At 33.3% G+C, this 19,881-nt stretch overlaps 1 protein-coding gene and 1 long non-coding RNA gene across 22 annotated transcripts; one reads left to right on the forward strand and one right to left on the reverse strand.

Annotated features, from left to right (window-relative positions):
* Window positions 1–1,048: 1,048 nt before the first annotated feature.
* Window positions 1,049–16,316, reverse strand: LOC108209028 (uncharacterized). Of its 20 annotated transcripts, none has more exons than XR_010289157.1 (10): window positions 16,124–16,315; window positions 11,332–13,091; window positions 11,088–11,189; window positions 10,356–10,406; window positions 7,531–8,553; window positions 7,007–7,297; window positions 5,138–5,982; window positions 4,006–4,150; window positions 3,354–3,409; window positions 2,925–3,173 (listed from the first exon to the last, which is right to left on the reverse strand). It is a non-coding gene; the product is annotated as an uncharacterized LOC108209028 (long non-coding RNA). The 20 variants fall into 20 exon arrangements; XR_010289154.1 differs by having other exon boundaries at window positions 11,281–13,091; XR_010289156.1 differs by having other exon boundaries at window positions 10,356–11,189; window positions 11,332–11,401; window positions 12,937–13,091; window positions 16,124–16,314.
* Window positions 4,678–13,518, forward strand: LOC108207724 (ABC transporter G family member 29). Of its 2 annotated transcripts, XM_064088028.1 has the most exons (22): window positions 4,679–5,056; window positions 5,172–5,384; window positions 5,524–5,608; window positions 5,758–5,917; window positions 6,045–6,121; window positions 6,226–6,279; window positions 6,421–6,511; window positions 7,009–7,310; window positions 7,610–8,208; window positions 8,365–8,522; window positions 8,999–9,108; window positions 9,226–9,382; window positions 9,468–9,578; window positions 9,659–9,828; window positions 10,103–10,435; window positions 10,525–10,815; window positions 10,893–10,976; window positions 11,080–11,213; window positions 11,297–11,521; window positions 12,027–12,201; window positions 12,464–12,718; window positions 12,819–13,518. In XM_064088028.1, exons 1-22 carry the CDS (start codon window positions 4,839–4,841, stop codon window positions 13,086–13,088), a joined length of 4,272 nt encoding a protein of 1,423 aa, XP_063944098.1. In that variant the 5' UTR covers window positions 4,679–4,838; the 3' UTR covers window positions 13,089–13,518. The 2 variants fall into 2 exon arrangements, with proteins under 2 accessions (XP_063944099.1, XP_063944098.1); XM_064088029.1 differs by lacking the exon at window positions 12,819–13,518 and having other exon boundaries at window positions 4,678–5,056; window positions 12,543–12,680.
* Window positions 16,317–19,881: the final 3,565 nt, after the last annotated feature.

The following is a 19,881-nucleotide window of genomic DNA, read 5'->3' on the forward strand; positions in this document are numbered from 1 at the left end:
ATTGGTTAAATATTAAAATAAGATTAGTATTTTAATACGTGAAAGAATATCTTTTTCCAAAATGAGCTTTATGAAAATATCTCTTACAAGCTTTGAACGTATAGTTCTCATGCTAGTAGTACAGTTTTTAGGCCACTAAAATTGCCCCACCGTAACAGAAATTACGATGGGCTGTATTTGGGGCACGACATTCTGCTTAGTGCGTACAAAAAAATAAATAATTTATTCGCATTGAGTGCAACAAACTTGTATCCAATCACACACCACATTATTTTCAACATTTAGCAAAAACCAAAAAGTAAGAAAATAAACAGCTCATCAGTTTGCTATTACTACAATCAATTACGTGTCGTCAGATTCGAACCAATTTTGGGGCGTTTGGCAATTGGCACTGTAACCTAATGAGAATCAGAAATTAAAAAGTAAATAAATTATGAATGGCATATAACGAGAATGGAGACGACAAATTACTAGTGTAATAAAAATGATGACATTTCTATACTTCTATTACAAATAACTTAATTTTTTTTTTTTTTGAAACATTTATCATATAGACACTGATGGGGAAAATTCCAATTGATGTTAATTACACTCATTGCTCATTAATCATCAATCAATCAATCATTCATATATTTTGTCGGAGCCAGTCCAAACCAACTAAAGGTGGTAGAATTTCATAAATATATATTATTCGATGGAATTTGATATTTATATCTTCGTATTTTCATTTACAAATTATTCGATCAAGTTTTTTTCGGAGTTAAACAATTGTCCGGGTTGAACGTGTTGAGTCACAATTCCATGATTGATAATTGAGCATGCACGAGAAGAGTTAAATATTTAAAGTTTGGTCACACACAAAAGCACTACCCTAGGGTTTGCTTTCGAAATGAGGTGCTGTTTTGCACCTTTTCTTGCCTTTATATACTTTCCTCTCCTCCCCCTCAGCTTTCTGCATACACAAAAAAAATAAAAAAATTCAATCATTCATCTCAAAACTAAAGGAAATTAAATGGAAGAAAGTGGAGCAATGGCAGCTAAAAGAGTATGGAGCATGGTACGTGCATTGTATTTCATGTTCCGTAAAGATAAATCCCACAAAAAAATCATGCTCGATATCAAAATGATGCTGAAGCGCGGCAAGCTAGCCCGAAAGGCCTTTCAGAGCCTCATGTTTAACCAACATGACAAGATGACTATCGCAGACAGCCAACAGCAACTCTCTGTTTTACCTGGAGAGTACATATTCAGCTGCAGTGACACGCCTCTCTTTCGCCTTCACAGCAGGCGCAATGGCAGCACCAGTCACCGCTTCTTCTCATGTGCTCATGCCACGCCTACATTGGAAGATGGCGACGAGATGAGTGTGAATGTCGCGGTGAGGAAGGCGCTGGAGATGCTGCAAAGTGATCATGAGGTGGTCAGGAGTCCGGTGGGGAGGATACCGGACTCGCTTTACCGTATAGGTGAAGTGCATGAGGAGGAAAGTTGCGTGGATGAGGCTGCTGAGGAGTTTATACGAAAATTCTACAAGGATCTGAAGAAGCAAACATAATTTATTTGTAATTAATTAAGATAATAATCATCAATATTTTCTCACATGATTGGAAGAAGGAAATGACTATAGCTACCTTAACTAAGAAAATTTAAAGTTCAGAGTTGCAGGCTGGTCAATTTTTGAGAGATCTTATTTCTGTTATACATGAATTTAGCAGAGGAACCACCATTTTATTGAGAACCTCAAATAAATATACAAATTCCGCAAGCAGAATCTGTTTTATGTAATAATATATTTAACGATATTCTTCGGAACACATATAACTTTCATAATCTTCTATAAAAAATTCGTGATTTTAGTTCCTAAATCGTAAGCGACTGAATCCGTTTTTTAGTTTCTAATAAGTAATACGCAGCGCATCAAAAGATTGATTTTATTTATTATTATTTTATTTTTACCGCAAGAAATCATATACAGGACAGAGCTGCACCAGGAAGGCAGAACGGTGCAGTTGCTATATTTCTCATGAAATTAATTAAACTCGGCTACTTCTATTTATTAATCATTTTAGTTATTCAATAAACTTTGAACATCCATAACAAATTTGATAATTTACGACTTTTCGATTTGAAACAAGTCAAACTCAAGCTCATATTTCTCTTCATAAAACAAAAATAAATAAATATTCATATTAAACCAATATAAAATACACATACCGATAAGTACAAATATAAATGCATTTTTGTAGGAGCTTTAAGATAAAAATTGAAAACAATTTTTGAAGTGCCCGACTTTTTTCATTTTTTAAATAATAATCACAAGTTGAAAATAAAATAGATAATATGTTTGCAAACAGCTCCCATATGAGTCGGTTTCTAAACTTTGCAACCATTAGAATTAGAACTGTCTATTAATGAACCGTACTTGGAATATAATATCATGTTTAATAATTTGGCTCCATTCGATATATTACATAATATATTTAACATGTTTATTTGTTATTCAAAACACCGACCGAATGAACTAATTTATAATAAAGTTACCTGACGAGCGTACAGAAAAAATAGGCATTTTTTAATATTGGATATACTCCAATACGAAAAATAAACTGACTTTGTAAAGGCCGAACGATCAACAATGACTTTCGGATAACTGATCAAGACAAATATATTCTCTCTTCCGGATGCTAATATGGACATACCCAAACTGATCAAAATTATGTATATTTAGTTATAACCAAGCTAGTTATTCGGCACAAAATATGGTTATGCGGATATTGAAAGTCATAAACAAAAAGACAAAGGGAAGATAAAATTATGGAGGAGCTTGTTGCATACTAAGAAAGTATTCTCCAATCTCAAGGGTTTAACAACCATACACGAACAAGTTCTGGGATCTTAGTACTTGAAGATAATGTCAAATTACATTCGCTTAAGCATATACCCTCGTATTAAAATAGAGTTGAGATTAGTTTTCATTTGTCAGTATTGGTCGGTTCAAATAGGAGTATCTCATATTTCTATTACTCTTATTCGACATTGAATGTCATATATATAAAATTACAATTCAACATGTATCTAGCATTCTATAGAAATGTGATAAGTACGTTAAACACTTTGGACCTATAACAAAAACACATTCCGGTGCATCATTTGGACCAAACAAATCTAAATTCCTGCAAGTTGAATCAATCAAATAGAGTCACAGTATATTTTGGGAAAAACTTTTGCAGGAAGATTATGAAAAAATTAAAGGAATAAAAAAAAAATAGGAGCAGACAACTGGCAAATTATATCCCAAAGCTTAACATAGTAACACATCATTCCTAAAGTCAGGGGGAAATAATCTCTCCTACCTTCATGATGCAGGTGTTGTTGAGATCTTCACATGTTTATTCCGAAATAACCACTTCTGCAAGAGTGGAGGTAAGTTATATAATAAACATATTTATGTATAATGAAATCCATTGCCAGCATAGTCTAATGCTCTAAATGAAGTTGGAAGAAGGTAGTAGTGCGAAGGCATAAAATTAAAGGTTATTTACATTTAGCCCTAACAATATTTGTGTTGTGCACAAAACCTCAAAATTAAAATACGTGCTTCCATACCTTCAAGCTTTAATGTTTTTCATTTGTACAACCTGACCCTTTTTTCAAATGTTTCTTGTAAATATTCCCTTCACCGTAAAACATATGTATGACTCCAAATAAATTTCCTTCCCCGAAAAAAGTTGTTGGGTGTCCTGCCATTTTATTTTGCAAACTGTATTAATTGAGCTTTATTTTCTATCCTGCAGTGAAGAATATTTATATAATTAAATTATAAAAAAGGGTCATGGTGTACAAATGTGAAACATATAAGGCATGGAGGTAGATTTTCAAACTTTGAGGGCTTATGTGTACAGAAACGGATACTGTAAGGGCTATAAGATAAATAACCCTTAATGTAAATTCAAATATCTCATGAAGACTGTAAAATATACTTGACATGTATCAAAGGAAGCTAACCTGTTTATGTCGTTATAACTTTTCTTCTTTGTATCAAGTTCAAATATTATATTTCCCAGTGTCACATCAAACAAGAATGCAGATTCTGGACATTGTTAACGAGGAGACATCCAATTTTTACCAGCACTCCATTCCAGACAAACATCTATTGACAAACGAAAAAATAAAATAACTTCAATCTTCTTACAAAAAGATAAGGAATATTGGTGTGGTTAACAAAGCATTACGACACTAGACAGGGAACCAGATATTACTGAATCAGAACTTGTGGGAGATAAAGCAAGTGCAATTTAGCTAGCTGGCTGAATTTTAGAACAACAATTTGTCTTTCTTTTTGTACACACATAATTGACTCGAATGACATGTCCTAAAATTACTATAAAACAGCAATATGATATTATAGAAGACCAATGTTAGTTGAGATAATATTTGGATCATTACTTTTAAGATGAATGATACATTTACGCACATCGACTATGTATACAGATAAGCTGAAGAAAAAATTTTGGGGGTGAACTTAACAAGGTATTCTCTGCAAGCAATTTTAACTTTTATTCTGTAACACATTCTCAATATTATAAATATGACTACAATCTGGTTTCTTATGGTGATAAACATGTCACTAAAAATATAATAATGAAATGCAAACATTAAAACTCGAATAATCAATCACATCAAAGAAGAAAACAAATGGCTTGTTGGCCTCTATGGAAGCAAGAAATATAAAGTGATATTGATGTAGATGCATGTATATATAGTGTGGATCCAGCGAATGATCATCGCTGGAGAGACAGAGAAAAAAAGATTGACATATATATACTCAGGGACTGAGGATGGCAAACTGTAATATGGAGGACACATTTGGATCCTCCAAAACAACAGTTAGTAAAACAGTTCAACATACTAGTGTAAAGAAAGACGACGAAAATGATGCAGTGGTGCACAAAGAGATGAATACCCATGATGGAAAAATATTTATTGACAAGTTCTTTGAGATTCCAGAGGAAGACAATGATAAGTTCTTGAGAAAGATTAGAACACGGATGGACAAGTAAGTGCTTTACTCAATCACTGATAGGATGTAGACTTTGATACCATTACGTATGTATATATGACAGCAAATTCCTACTACCTTTATTAACTCGATTTGGCATGAGTTGGTGTAGAGCAGGGATTGACTTGCCAAAAGTAGAAGTCAGGTTTCAGAATTTAAGTGTGGAAGGCAATTGCTTGATCGGAGATCGAGCACTTCCCACCTTGCCAAATGTTGCTTGGAATGTTGCCGAATCAGCCCTGAGTGGCTGCCTTGGGATTAAATTAGCAGGGCAAGCAAAACACATGATTCTAAAAGATGCAAGTGGCATCATTAAACCAGCAAGGTATTGGCATACACTTAAATACATATATCGATAAACATACATATGAACAAGATGCATGCAAAGATCGACTATACTAAGATTGATAAATATATCGACAGATATTAGTGAATCCCCTCAAAATTTTCAAATGTTGTGACAGGATGACACTCCTACTAGGCCCACCTTCTTCTGGGAAAACAACCCTCTTATTGGCTCTTGCTGGCATGCTGAACTCTACCTTAAAAGTTAGTTACAATCTCCTTTTTTTCATACCTCTTTATGTCTTGGTTAAAAAAAATTCCTAATGACTTGTCTCGATATACAGATTTGTCAAACATTTTTGAAAACTGTATAAAAAAGCTCTTATTTTTGTACCACACATTCCTTGCTACAGGTTACAGGCGAAATCACTTACAATGGGTATAGACTGGACGAATTTGTGCCACAGAAAACATCATCATACATTAGCCAGACTGATATTCATGACGGACAAATGACCGTAAAAGAGACCTTAAATTTTTCTTCCAGGTGCCAGGGTGTTGGACCACGATATGGTACTTTATTAAGCTTGCAAATGAAGTCCTTCACATTATCAGCCTCATTTATCACTACAATTCATCTGCTAGTAGGTAAATATTTCAGTTGATATTATGGAAATTGATCACTATAAAAAAATTGTAGAACTCCTAACTGAGCTTGAAAGGAAGGAAAAGGAAGCTGGGATAGTTCCTGATCCTGAGGTTTCTTATTTCATGAAGGTACTATATTTAGTCATGCTATTCCTAAGGGAAAACATACGGTAATTTTCCAAGTGCAATTGCTTTTTATTGACTTTGTATTGTTAAACTTTTGACTGTCAAAGCAAACAGCAACAGGAGGAGTTGAAAACTGTTTTATTACAGAGTATACTCTAAAAGTAAGTTGGGACACTTTTGTTTAAATAAATATTAGATAAACTTGCTTAAATGTGTTGGGACTTTTTATACTTCCCAACAAAACGTCCTAATATATATAAAAAGTATATGTAACTATGTCTTCTTACTACCGACTACTACAGATCTTGGGACTTGATAAATGCCGAGACACTATTGTGGGGAATGAAATGCACCGAGGAATATCAGGGGGCGAGAAAAAGAGAGTCACTATAGGTCAATTTCTTCCCATTTCCTTTGTATTATCCCTAAATTTCGACAACAGTTTGAAAGGATCTAATTGCTACTAATTTCAAAAAGTGACATCAGAGCTAATCAACAATGTACTAAATGATGACTAATTTCTAAGAAAAGGATGATGCTTATTTAAGTAGTCACTGTTGCTAAAGCAGAAAAGAGTTCACCTAACCAACTTGCCTGGAGTTAGATTGTGCTTAAAAGTTAACAGTTTCTTCAGAATGTTCTTGTCAAAATTCAGGAAATTTATATGCGTTCAGATTTTTGTCATAATTCACAGGGTAAACTAACACCTCGTACACAACAATGTTCAACACACACACACACACACACACACACACACACACACACACACACACACATTGTGAAATTTTGCTTGCTTAACCAGTGTGCATCATTTCATTAAAAAGAACAAGCAATTACAGATGTTCAAACTTCAAATATTGTTTAGTTCATCTTATAAAATGTACTTACAGGAGAGATGATTGTTGGGCCAACAAAGACTCTATTTATGGACGACATATCCACAGGCCTTGACAGCTCCACAGCATTTCAGATAGTGAAATGCTTGCAGCAGATTGTCCACCAGACAGAAGCTACAGTGTTAATTTCCCTCCTTCAGCCAGACCCAGAGATATTCAATCTCTTTGACGATATCATTCTCTTATCAGAGGGGCAAATTGTCTATCAGGGCCCACGAGAGCATGTCATCGATTTCTTCGAGAGCTGTGGATTCAAGTGTCCAGAGCGAAAAGGAATTGCTGACTATTTGCAAGAAGTAAGTAACAATGTGTTATTGTAATCATTACCAACAAAAGTGTCATTAAATAGTTGACCATATGCAGAAGATTGTTTACTGTATGGATATGCATCCAATCCAAAGAAATATATTAACTACATAATATATAATTATGCAAACAAGTATGCAACATATGTGCTAGAGAAAAGTTCACTGGACATAATTACGCAAAAAACTGTTACAGAGGAAACTGGTGTACCTGGTTCTTCACTTTAAATCCAGAACTGCTTTATATTATATCAGTTCAGGCATGGTCTGAAGATATTTGTTGGATTCAGGTTACCTCGAAGAAGAATCAAGAGCATTACTGGGCTGACAGAACTCAAACTTATAAATACATATCCGTCGTTGAATTTGCAGCTCGATTCGAAAGTTTTCATGTAGGCTTGAGACTTGCAGATGAGTTGTGTGTAAAATATGACAAGGATAGAATGCAAAAGGGTGCTCTTGTGTTTAAGAAAGATTTGGTTTCTCAGAAGGAGCTGTTGAAGACCATATTTGGCCGAGAATGGTTACTATTCAAAAGGAATTCTTTTATCTACGCATTCAAGCTGGTCCACGTAATAATTCTAGCGTTCATCACTGCAACAGTGTTTATGAGGACTACATCATACACTAGGAATGAGGATGACGGTGCAGCTTATATTGGCGCTCTTACATTTGTAATAATGAGCAATATGTTTACTGGTTTTTCAGAACTTGCAATCATCATGCAGCGACTTCCTGTGTTCTTCAAGCAAAGAGACCATCTGTTCTACCCACTGTGGACCGTTACACTTCCAACCTTTGTGCTAAATATTCCAGTATCTTTATTAGAATCTACAGTTTGGTTGGCAGTAACCTATTACACCATTGGATTTGCCCCTGAAGCTAGCAGGTAACTTTAGAGTAAATGCCCCCCATCTACAAACAAGTTCCAATAGGTTTTACATAAGTAAAATTTTCTATGTGGGGTAATTTTATTTAGTCAAGCTGCCCTAACATTTGCTACAAGAAAAGGACGATTTATCTGGTGTGTGTGTTAACTTTTCAGGTTCTTCACCCAACTGTTCTTGGTATTTCTAATCCAACAGATGGCTGCTGGGTCATTTAGGGTTGTTTGTGGAGTGGGTAGAACCAACGTCGTGGCAAACACTGGTGGAAGTCTCGCTCTGCTACTACTATTTCTTTTGGGTTTCATCCTTCCACGAGGTTGATAATGATATCTGCAAATGATCATGTCCTATGTCGACAGAATAGATAAGTAAATAATTTAGAGACCATATAATTAAAGATGGATTCACTAGAAAGGACAAGCAACAATAAAATAGAATGCTACATTCTAAAAGATATCAACATCTCACATATAGATTTGAATACCAACCCAGATACTTATGTAAAATGAACACGTAAGTTAATTCTCTTGTCGTCAACAGGTATTGAGTTGAATTATCAGTTTTCCGATTACTAAAACGTAAAATTCAATAAGTCGTAAAAAATTTATATTACTAATGGTAACCTGATCCAGTACAATATTAAATATGTTGAGCTGCCAATCTATAGATTAGATAATCAAGTTCGCTTCTTGTTACAAAAAACTAGTTCTTGTGTCAGAGTAAACCAAGATACAGGTATATTTCTTTAATAAAATAAATCTCAACTTACAATGATCTTCAACTATATGACAGACGAAATTCCAAATTGGTTAGACTGGGCATACTGGTTTTCACCTATACCTTACGCTTTTAGTTCCCTGGCTAGTAATGAGATGCTTTCCCCAAGGTGGACCAACAAAATGGTAAGCACTTCCTACTATGCTTTCACTTGTATATGATAGACTACTATCAACTTAACAATATTGATATAATTTGTCAATGTCATAATGGAAGTTCCTAAGCTGACGCATACTACACAGGCTTCAGATAATGTTACCAGCTTGGGAGTGGCAGTGTTAAAGAGTTTCAACTTCAGTGCAAACCCAAATTGGGTTTGGGTATCTGCAGCTGCTCTCCTCGGATTCGCAATTCTTTTCAACATACTTTTCACCTTCGCTCTGACCTTTTTGAGAAATCGTAAGAAATGAGTTTCTGTATAATTTAACGGATTGCCTAAATTCACCATTGTAGTAGCTGACAAGTGCTTTTGTTACTATACCAGCTACTGATCATAGACAAGCAACAATATCTAAAGTGACAGGAAACGATGAATCAAGAAACCATCAAATCGAGTTACTCCCAAATCCTAGATCCAGTTCTGGAAACATCCCAAGTAAAAAAAATGAATCTCTATCTGATACAGAACAGGTTAAAGTAAAACTGTATTTGCTTACATGAGCTGATTTGTTATAGGAGAAATCGCAATCCAACAAATTAACGGATCCAATTTCAAAGAAGCAAGCAGACAAGATTCAAGCCTTGAGGGCGTGCATGCTGTTAATCCCAAGAGAGGAATGGTCCTTCCATTCACAGCACTTAACATGTCCTTCAATGCCATAAGTTACTTTGTGGATATGCCACCGGTTTGACCTCTCCCTCCCTCCCTTTCTCCCTCTCTCTTTCTCTCTCTATCCTCTTCCACTCCCCCCCCCCCCCCCCCCCCCACCCTCTCTCTCTCTCTCTCACACACACACACAGAGTCACGTGAGAACCTACATGGGCGCAAACTACCATGACTAGTTTCCACTTTAAAGTTCTTATATGTAACTGTTAGTTTAGGCAACTTTTACTAGATAACTATCATTCAACTCTAATAGTCCGCTTCTCTAATGGAAACAATTTATTTTATTTCGAAAGATAATGAAGGAAAAAGGAATGAAAGAAGATAAGCTCCAATTACTTGAGAAAGTTACTGGTGCATTTAAGCCTGGAGTTCTAACAGCGCTAATGGGAGTTACTGGGGCTGGAAAGACAACATTATTGGACGTTCTATCGGGAAGGAAGACAGGAGGGCATATTGAAGGTGATATTAGGATTTCTGGATTTCCTAAAAGACAAGAAACTTTTGCTCGAATATCCGGATACTGTGAACAAAATGATATCCACTCACCTCAAGTTACAGTTCATGAGTCTTTAATTTACTCGGCCTTCCTGCGGCTACCTACAGAAGTAAGCAAGGAAGAAAAGATGGTAAGAACACAATGATTTAATCTTACAATTCCAACATAAAAGGGGATAGAGATTGTAGACTACACTAACTATTTTCTGATTTTTCAAAGATGTTTATAGATGAAGTAATCAGTCTGGTGGAACTAGACAATCTGAAGGACGCTATTGTGGGCCTTCCAGGGATCACTGGTTTGTCAACAGAACAAAGAAAGAGATTGACAATAGCTGTGGAGCTTGTTGCTAATCCATCAATCATATTTATGGATGAACCAACTTCTGGTCTTGATGCCAGAGCAGCAGCAATTGTAATGCGTACAGTTAGAAACACAGTGGACACTGGGAGAACTGTTGTTTGCACAATTCATCAGCCTAGTATTGACATCTTTGAAGCATTTGATGAGGTAACAGTGAAAACTTTTGTATTTAGCATTTTAGCTCTCTCAGCCCACAGTGTTCCTGATATCATATTTTGCATCAGTTGCTTCTTCTTAAGAGCAGAGGACAAGTGATCTACCATGGACCGCTGGGCAGAAACTCTCATACAGTAATCAGATATTTTGAGGTACTGGTCTTCTTTATAATCACTTAATAAACCATGTGATAGTTTTAAACTTTCTTTTGTTTTTCTACCTTAAGAAAAGTAAGAGTTTCACCACCTACTACAGGAGATTACCGGGGTGCCAAAAATAAAAGAAGAATACAATCCAGCGACATGGATGCTTGAAGTAAGTTCGGTCGCTACAGAACACCGTCTTGGGGTTGACTTTGCCAGACACTACAAATCATCAGCATTATACCAGTAAGTATATAACTTATACTCTAATAGCATTGTATATGAGGTATCATGTTGAAGCTCTGAGAGATACGTGTAACAATGAGCAGAAGAAATAAGGTTCTAGTTGAGCAGCTGTCTAAACCTTCTCCAGGAGCTAATGACCTTCACTTCCCTACCAAATATCCTCAGTCTACATGGAAGCAACTGGAGTCCTGCTTATGGAAACAATGGGTTAGCTATTGGAGAAGTCCTGATTATAACCTTGTTCGATACTTTTTCACCTTGACTAGTGCACTTATTGTTGGGACAGTTTTCTGGAAAGTTGGTGAAAGGTCTGTCTCAACTCTTACTCTAGTACATTATTCTATTAATACATTATGCTTAGTAATATTCCATATAAAAAGTAGAACCAAATGGTTCTCTACAAGACTTCATATAAGATGGTTCTCAATGGAACAATGTCACACACACACACACACACACACACACACATATAATAACATAACTGCAATCTAATTACCTATTTAAATTTGAAGTTTTAAACTATAAATTTTTTGGTAATTGTACATTATTTTACTTGCATTTATTAAATGATAATCCAATTTTAAAAAAATATTACAAGATATTAACTACTATTAATAACCTTCAAAATAACTATAAAAATAAACATATTTCCATTTATTAATTTATTTATCCAATTAAAAATATAAATATTAATATAAACATCATGGCCCGTGCATTGCAAGGTTTACAAGCTAGTAATGATAACTAAAATGCTAAAATAGTATCCTTGTCCCTTCTCGCATGCTAATTCTTCATTTTATGTCAATCATCTAGGAAAAGTAGCCACGAGCAGCTCACCAGAATCATTGGATCCATGTATAATTCTATGCTGTTTATTGGAATAAATAATTGCTTGACAGTACAGCCGATGGTAGCTGTAGAAAGAACAGTGTTTTATCGAGAAAGAGCTGCAGGAATGTACTCTTCAATACCATATGCCATGGCACAGGTGAACACATGACAGTATAAAGACACTGTTGTGCTTGAAAAAAGTTAATGCAAGTAAAACCTATTATGCAGCTAATAGTAATTTGCATATTTTAGAAAAAACAATAAACTGCAATACGTATGTGTAGGTGCACATGTAATAATCAACATTGCATTTTTAGTATTCAATATACATTCAGAATTCCAGTCAAGTTTAGTTCTACCTATACGGTCAGAAACTTTGTTCACCTTGTTAACAGAATTTTTTTATGAAACTGATGCAGGTATGTGTGGAAATACCATATGTGTATATTCAAACAATATGTTATACTATAATAGTGTATCCTATGGTTGGATTTGAAGGGACTGTCACCAAAGTCTGCTGGTTCTTCTTCATCAACTTTTTTACATTTCTCTACTTCATATACTACGGAATGATGACAGTGTCCATCACGCCAAACCCTCAACTAGCAGCAATAGTTTCAAGTACTTTCTTTTCGCTCTTCAATCTTTTCTCTGGTTTCTACATCCCCAAACCAGTAAGTCCTTCTATTTATTACCCTATTTAGTTGTAACAAGGGGACAACCTCTCAATATTAACTTTATTCCTTTCTCTTCTTATTCCCATTTTGAAATCAGAAAATCCCGAAGTATTGGATATGGTATTACTACATATGTCCAATGGCATGGACTGTTTACGGATTGATAGTGTCACAATTTGGTGATGTGACCGAAACAGTCCAAACGATCACATTACCTCATCCAACTGTCAAGGCATATATGGAAGAGCATTTCGGATATGACCCGGATTTCATGGGGAAAGTGGCTATAATCTTGGTTGGATTTCCAGTTTTTTTCGCATTTATGTATGCTTGCTGCCTAAAAACACTGAACTTCCAGACAAGATAGGAACTGCATAAAATGTACTCCCTCCGTCCCCCTGAGTTATATACATTGGGGGACGGGGACGCGGCACGGACTTTAATGCTCTCGTAAAGTATAGTTTTATAACTTATTTTTAAGATTTTTCTTTTTTGAATAAAAGTTCAAATGTTATATTTTTATTCAGAAAAAGAAAATTTTAAAAACAAGTTATAGAACTATGTTTTATATGAGCATTGAAGTGCGTGTCGAGCAGTGAAAAAGAAACGTATAGAATTAAATGGGACAGAGGGAGTAACTTTTTCAAATAGGGAATAATATACTTCAAGAAATCCAAAAATTAGATGATGCCTTGATGAAGAATGAAACTCAAGACAAACATTTTCTAGATTTCTTAAGAGATGGGATTACTGTATACCGAATTTTGCACAAGTTGATGTAAAAATATATTCAATAATTAATACTGCAAATATAGTAGCTTGGCAAAAACTTAACATCATAAAGACAGATAATCTGGTCATACTCCATACTGTATCATCTTTATCCTTCAGTCAATTAGGGTATGGTTATAATAGTATTAATAGAATCTTCATGCGTGATAGAAATTTAATTTTTAAAAAATAAAAAGAAATCTCTTCGAGTCTACACATTATATATTCATAATCAGTGAGCAAGTCTACCAAATCTTCTCATTGTTGTTCTTATTATTTGTTCCTAAATTCTTGACTCAAAATTTTGTCCTACATACTACTTATGTTGAAACTCCACACATAAGAGAATTACCTTACTCTCTGTGTCTCAGCTTACTACTCCAATTGATTTCAGAAATAATTATTACCTAAACTTTAAGGCCATCGTAAGATGAATACAGTACCTACACGATGGAGTTGTCTTGTATCATAGAGTCTGCTGATGTCGAGTACACTATTAACAAAGTTTACAGAACTTCAAATCAAGGTTCAGCAGGTTCATATCATAGGTCAAAGTGACAGAATTAATATAGTACAGGTATCAAAATAAATGAGCTGAGATTAGTCCTAAGCTGTAAAATGCGGTAATAGTACATACTTCAAGGAAAATGTGTGTAGCTCATGAATTACATTATGGAAAAAAAAACTCACATATATGAAATTATTAAATCTTAGTAAGATTGTAAGCAGCGTTATGGCCTACATATCTTTTCCAATTTAAAAGGATCCTATATTGCAGCTACTAAGAACATGTTTAGAATCTCCTAATGTAAGATGCTAATGCTTCCTAATTTCATATCTCAATAACCTAGTATTACCTATAGACTTTACAGATGAGGTGCTTGAGTGATTATATTCAGGCTTATGCACTATTTAACCATCTAAGTATATACTTTTGGACACAAACCACCTTTGTCTACAAACGTCCGCTTCAACCATCACCTTTTGCAGCTTTGTACAGTTCGACCACAACTCCTGTTCTGCAAACAAAAAAACCAGAAGTGGCTTGCACTTGTTTTTTGTAGAGTACCATATAATACAATTACACTTCATTTCTTATGAACACTCCACACTTCACTACATTTCCTCTCTTCTCATCTATACATTAAGCACCACAAGAGTTGGACATCAAATATTATTTGTTCGATTTTTCATCCAGGATCTAGGTGGATCATTAGCTTTGCCACCACCTCCAGTGGGTGTTCCAACTGGAGTGAAGCTGCAACTAGTTGATCCTGTAATTCTGTAAACCATGTTATGATCGGTAGGACGGGTTTTGGTAATAGTGGACGTCGAATATAACTGTTAGCGAACCACTTTAAAGTTTCTGTCAAATCTTCAGAGGAGTTGTTTTATCAATATAATAATACTGCGGGCCTCCACCTCAAAACAAGCAAGAATTTACAGTTGTCCTTGAGGAGTCCATTATCAAACAATTTCTCTTTCCCTTTATTTCTCTGGTTACTATACATTATATTTATGTAGAATCTAATGTCTAACTTCCAAGCGATCTTTAAACTCAAAATCATACATGGCAGAGATCAACCATGCTACTAAGATACCTTTGTAGTCTGTTTTGCTTTCCCTTAAAGGATCTGAGACTGAAAAGGTTTGAGATATATCGAGGATGCTTGATTTATATGGAGACAGCAAGCACTAACAAGTTTCTAAAACTTGTCACCTTTAATAATGCTTCAGACTTTGAGACAATGCTTTGCATACTCTAAGGAGTGTTGCTTGTGCTGAGCTTGTCTTTTGGTCACACGGTCATTCTTCCGTGATAAATTGAGGATGTTAAGGGAGGAGGGGAAGCTGCCTGTTGTGGTCTTTATCCTAAGCTTTCTTATCACTAATGGTGGCTTGTCGCTCAAAAAAAAGGTACAAGATGCTATATACTTCCTGCCTAGCTCTGTATCCAAGAGTATATGTCTTTTTCAATCATTTTAAAAAAAATAGAGCAGATTGCAGTACACAGGGTCATTTCTGCATATATGTCAGCAACTGTGGTCCTTGCCTGTAGCCTAACGGGAACCCTATAACCAGCTTAGTTTAACTTTGTTGCCTCGACATGCTTTTCGGGATGTGCTAAGGGGGAATTAGATAAACGTTTGGTTATAGATTAAAAAAGTCATAGTTCAAATGTAAAAATATATCTATCTATGATGCATAATCGATATTTGGTTTAACTTTAACTTTTTGCATTTCCACAGAATGAATCCCATCAGAGAAAATAAACTAGAAAGCTGCATTGGTTGTCTCAAGAAAGCAATGACAAACAGGTCATCTTCGTCTTCGAAATAATATAATAGGGTTAAGTAGCAATCGGTAATCAGTGATAGGCTGGTGAATATTTATAAAAATTTCCCGGTACCCAATTTCGGAAAACTAAACACTAAAGCATATGGGAAAAATCTTGCAATACAAATAGACAAATGATAAGTATAAATGCTAAGATAGTTAAGAAAACATGGTCATAACTCATATATATTTGCTCTAAAGTCATAACAACTGAAATTAGCAACACGAAACTATAAGGTTTAGATTTAAACTGAGTCGTATAGGCGACGTAAAAGAAGATAGAGAGAGAAGTACCGTGGGAGCGGCGGCGCCGACGTAAAGAAGAGCAAGAGGAAGGATTACAACTACTCGGACCCGACCCGATTCAAACTTCAAGCTTGGCCTCGTTTTCGTTTTTTTGACAGGGGTTTTGCTGGACTGTATTTGTATATTCGCTGTTCTTGCGGATTAGCATTAAAATTTTCCTAATCTGATTAGGATTGGGATGGGTCGAAAAAATAGAGTACAGTATTTGTTATGGTGATAATTAAAATAATTCGGTTTAAAAGGTTATTTTTGAATAATTAAGATAAATTTTACACAAACTAGCGTAATAATATATATATATATATAATTAAAATTATTATTTTGGTTTTAACTTAAATCTAAATTTAAATTCTTTAAAATATATTTGATATTTGATTTTATAAGTTTGTAAATATAAATTTGTTTTAAAAATTAAATAATGATATTTATAATACCCGATTTGAGCTAGTATATGAACAATTTCTTAAACAACTCAAACTAACACATCACCATAATATGTATACAAGAGGTTCATTTTAATATTGATTTATCTAATATATTATTTGATCAAAATTCGAGATTGATCATGTGGTATTCATTAACTAAGTGAAAATAGCCGGTCTTCGCGGCGGCGTGATAAATTTTGATATAAATCAGTATTATAATAGCATAAAAATTATTATGAATCATCTTCCCGTTAAACATATCACAAATATAAAATATTATAATTAGTATAAAAATTTGTTTAAGTGGTCATCCTGTCAAATACAATACTAATAATAAAATTAACTCGAACCCCCCTTCCCGTCAAAGACAATATTAATCCATAATTATTATTTTTTTGATAAAATTAAATATATTAATTTAGATCAAAATTAGTTTGAGCCGCTCAAACACAATACCAATAACAAAACTTATAATTTAGATACTTTTCCATCAAACAAAATACTAATTGAAAATTTATTATTATTTAGATAATAATTGATTTGGGCCGCCTCCCGTTCCCGTCAAACACAATACTAATTAAGAATCATTTACATTATTATAAAATTAATATATGATTCCTATTTTATATATCCTATTTTTTTTAATTATTTTTATTTTATGATTCCTATTTATTACTTAAAAATTATTATTCTTTTATAGTTCTAATTTTTTTGCTATTAGTTTTTTTTAATGATTATTATCTTTACAATCCCTTATTTTCTATACAGAGTTTAAAAAAAAATATAAGACCAAATTGAAAATAAAAATTGTACGTATTACCTTACCACATTCCCGTCAAACATAATACTAATTGAAAATTTATTATTATTTAGATAAAAATTGGTTTGGGCCGTCTCCCGTGCCCGTCAAACACAATACTAATCAAGAATCATTTACATTATTATAAAATCAATATATGATTCCTATATTATATATCCTATTTTTTTGTTAATTATTTTTATTTTATGATTCTTATTTATTACTTAGAAATTATCATTCTTTTATGGTTCTAATTTTTTTTAATGATTATTATCTTTACAATCCTTTATTTTCCATACGAAATTTAAAAAAAATATAAGATTGAATTGAAGATAAAAATTGTACGTATTACCTTACAAATCTTAAATATAAATTGTATTTTATCTATGATTGTTAGTTTAAATAAATATAATCCTACTCTTTTTAAGGTTCTTAGATAAAAAAAGAATTGTATTATCTTTGGAATCCAAAAAAAAAAAAGAATTGTATTAACTTTTGGAATTCTTGAGACGCCAGAGTTCAATAAGAAAAGAATAATATCACTTTTAGAATTCTTAAACCTGATTTTTTGAATCATAATTATATTTTTTATCCGAAATTTAAGAAAAATTGGAAGACTGAATCGAAGCATTCTAGAGACACCCGCATCCTTTTTTTTAATGATTATTATCTTTACAATCCTTTATTTTCTATACAAAATTTTAAAAAAATATAAGACTAATTTGAAGATAAAAATTGTACGTATTACCTTACAAATCTTAAATATAAATTGTATTTTATCTATGATTGTTAGTTTAAATAAATATAATCCTACTCTTTTTAAGATTCTTAGATAAGAAAATAATTGTATTATCTTTTGAATAAAAAAAAAGAATTGTATTAACTTTTGGAATTCTTGAGACGCCAGAGTTCAATAAGAAAAGAATAATATCACTTTTAGAATTCTTAAACCTGATTTTTCGAATTATAATTATAGTTTATATCCCAAATTTAAGAAAAATCAGAAGACTGAATCGAGCAATTCTAGAGACACCCGCATCCTCCTTTATATATATAAAGAATTGTATTAACTTTTGGAATTCTTGAGACGCCAGAGTTCAATAAGAAAAGAATAATATCACTTTTAGAATTCTTAAACCTGATTTTTCGAATTATAATTATAGTTTATATCCCAAATTTAAGAAAAATCAGAAGACTGAATCGAGCAATTCTAGAGACACCCGCATCCTCCTTTATATATATATATGATATATATTGATGATTGAACTTTCACGGGCATGTATGGATATAAAAAAAAATACTTGGCCAAATTACACACACATAGTTATATCTCCCCTCTTTTTTATAGTTCCTCGACACTAATGTTTAAACTCCTTAATATATTATATAAATATTTATGTCGATTGAACAACATATCCATCATCTTACTAATATCACTAAAAAATATGAATTTAACTCGTAAATCATAGGTAATAAAAAATTTGAAAGATAATTTAATTTATATATATTTGTCAAAATTAAATTATAATAATAAGTCATTAATTTAAGTTTAAGTCTAACCCAAACTCTAATCGATACTATTTGTTTTTGTTTTTTTTTTGATAAAAATGAATCAATTCATTAATTAAAAGTCATACGGCATCTACAAACACAATCGAAATTGGACAGACGCTCAAGAATATCGCTGTTGAATCCTTCCTTCTTGGAGAGGCAACCGAGCGATTTGAAGATGATTTGAATATACACACCTGTTTCCATCTGATTGATTTTCACCTGAGTGTTCTGAACAATTGACCATAGATGCGATCTCATAATAACCTTCAAATCTGAATCAAAACCATGAAAATCATGCCGATCTATAACCTCGGTCATGAAGAACATCAAAACACATCGAAACAAAACAAACCAACTCTCACAAGAAGGAGAGACAAACAAAACCCAAATAAATTGGAACTTATTGAAGAGGAAATAAGATTTCAAACCAAGAACACAGAAAACAAGAAATTGGGGCTTTCCACCGGTGAAAACCGATGGAAACCCCTTCAAAATTTTTCAACGGAGACTAGGGAGGCTAGGGTTTTGAAGGAGAGAATGAGTAAAAAATTACCGATACTATTTGTTAACTTTATTTTTGTGTTAATAAACCGTTTTATATGAAGTAAAGGAGGATGTGATTCATAATTCAGAACACTACTCAGAAATCAAGCTATTTTGCTTAAATTAGAATTATTTTAATATTATTTATATATATATAGTCACTCTTTATAAAATGTTATGTAATTAAAATTATTTAATAAAAAGTTATGGTTAATCATCTACATAGAAAGATCATTATTTTTTTGACAACATTTAATTGAGATAATCAAACCAATAGAGCATAAAAAAGTTTGTTTGGAACAACATGGAAAGAAATTTAAAACACAAAAATTGTCGACGTAGATTATCTTTGCACATTTAAAAATATTTTTATAAAGTGACAAATGTCATGTTCAACGTGATTCTTGACCTTGTAGTTTACTGTT

The sequence above is a fragment of the Daucus carota genome, chromosome 2, assembly GCF_001625215.2.
Source record: "Daucus carota subsp. sativus chromosome 2, DH1 v3.0, whole genome shotgun sequence".
Classification (NCBI taxonomy): Eukaryota; Viridiplantae; Streptophyta; class Magnoliopsida; order Apiales; family Apiaceae; genus Daucus; species Daucus carota.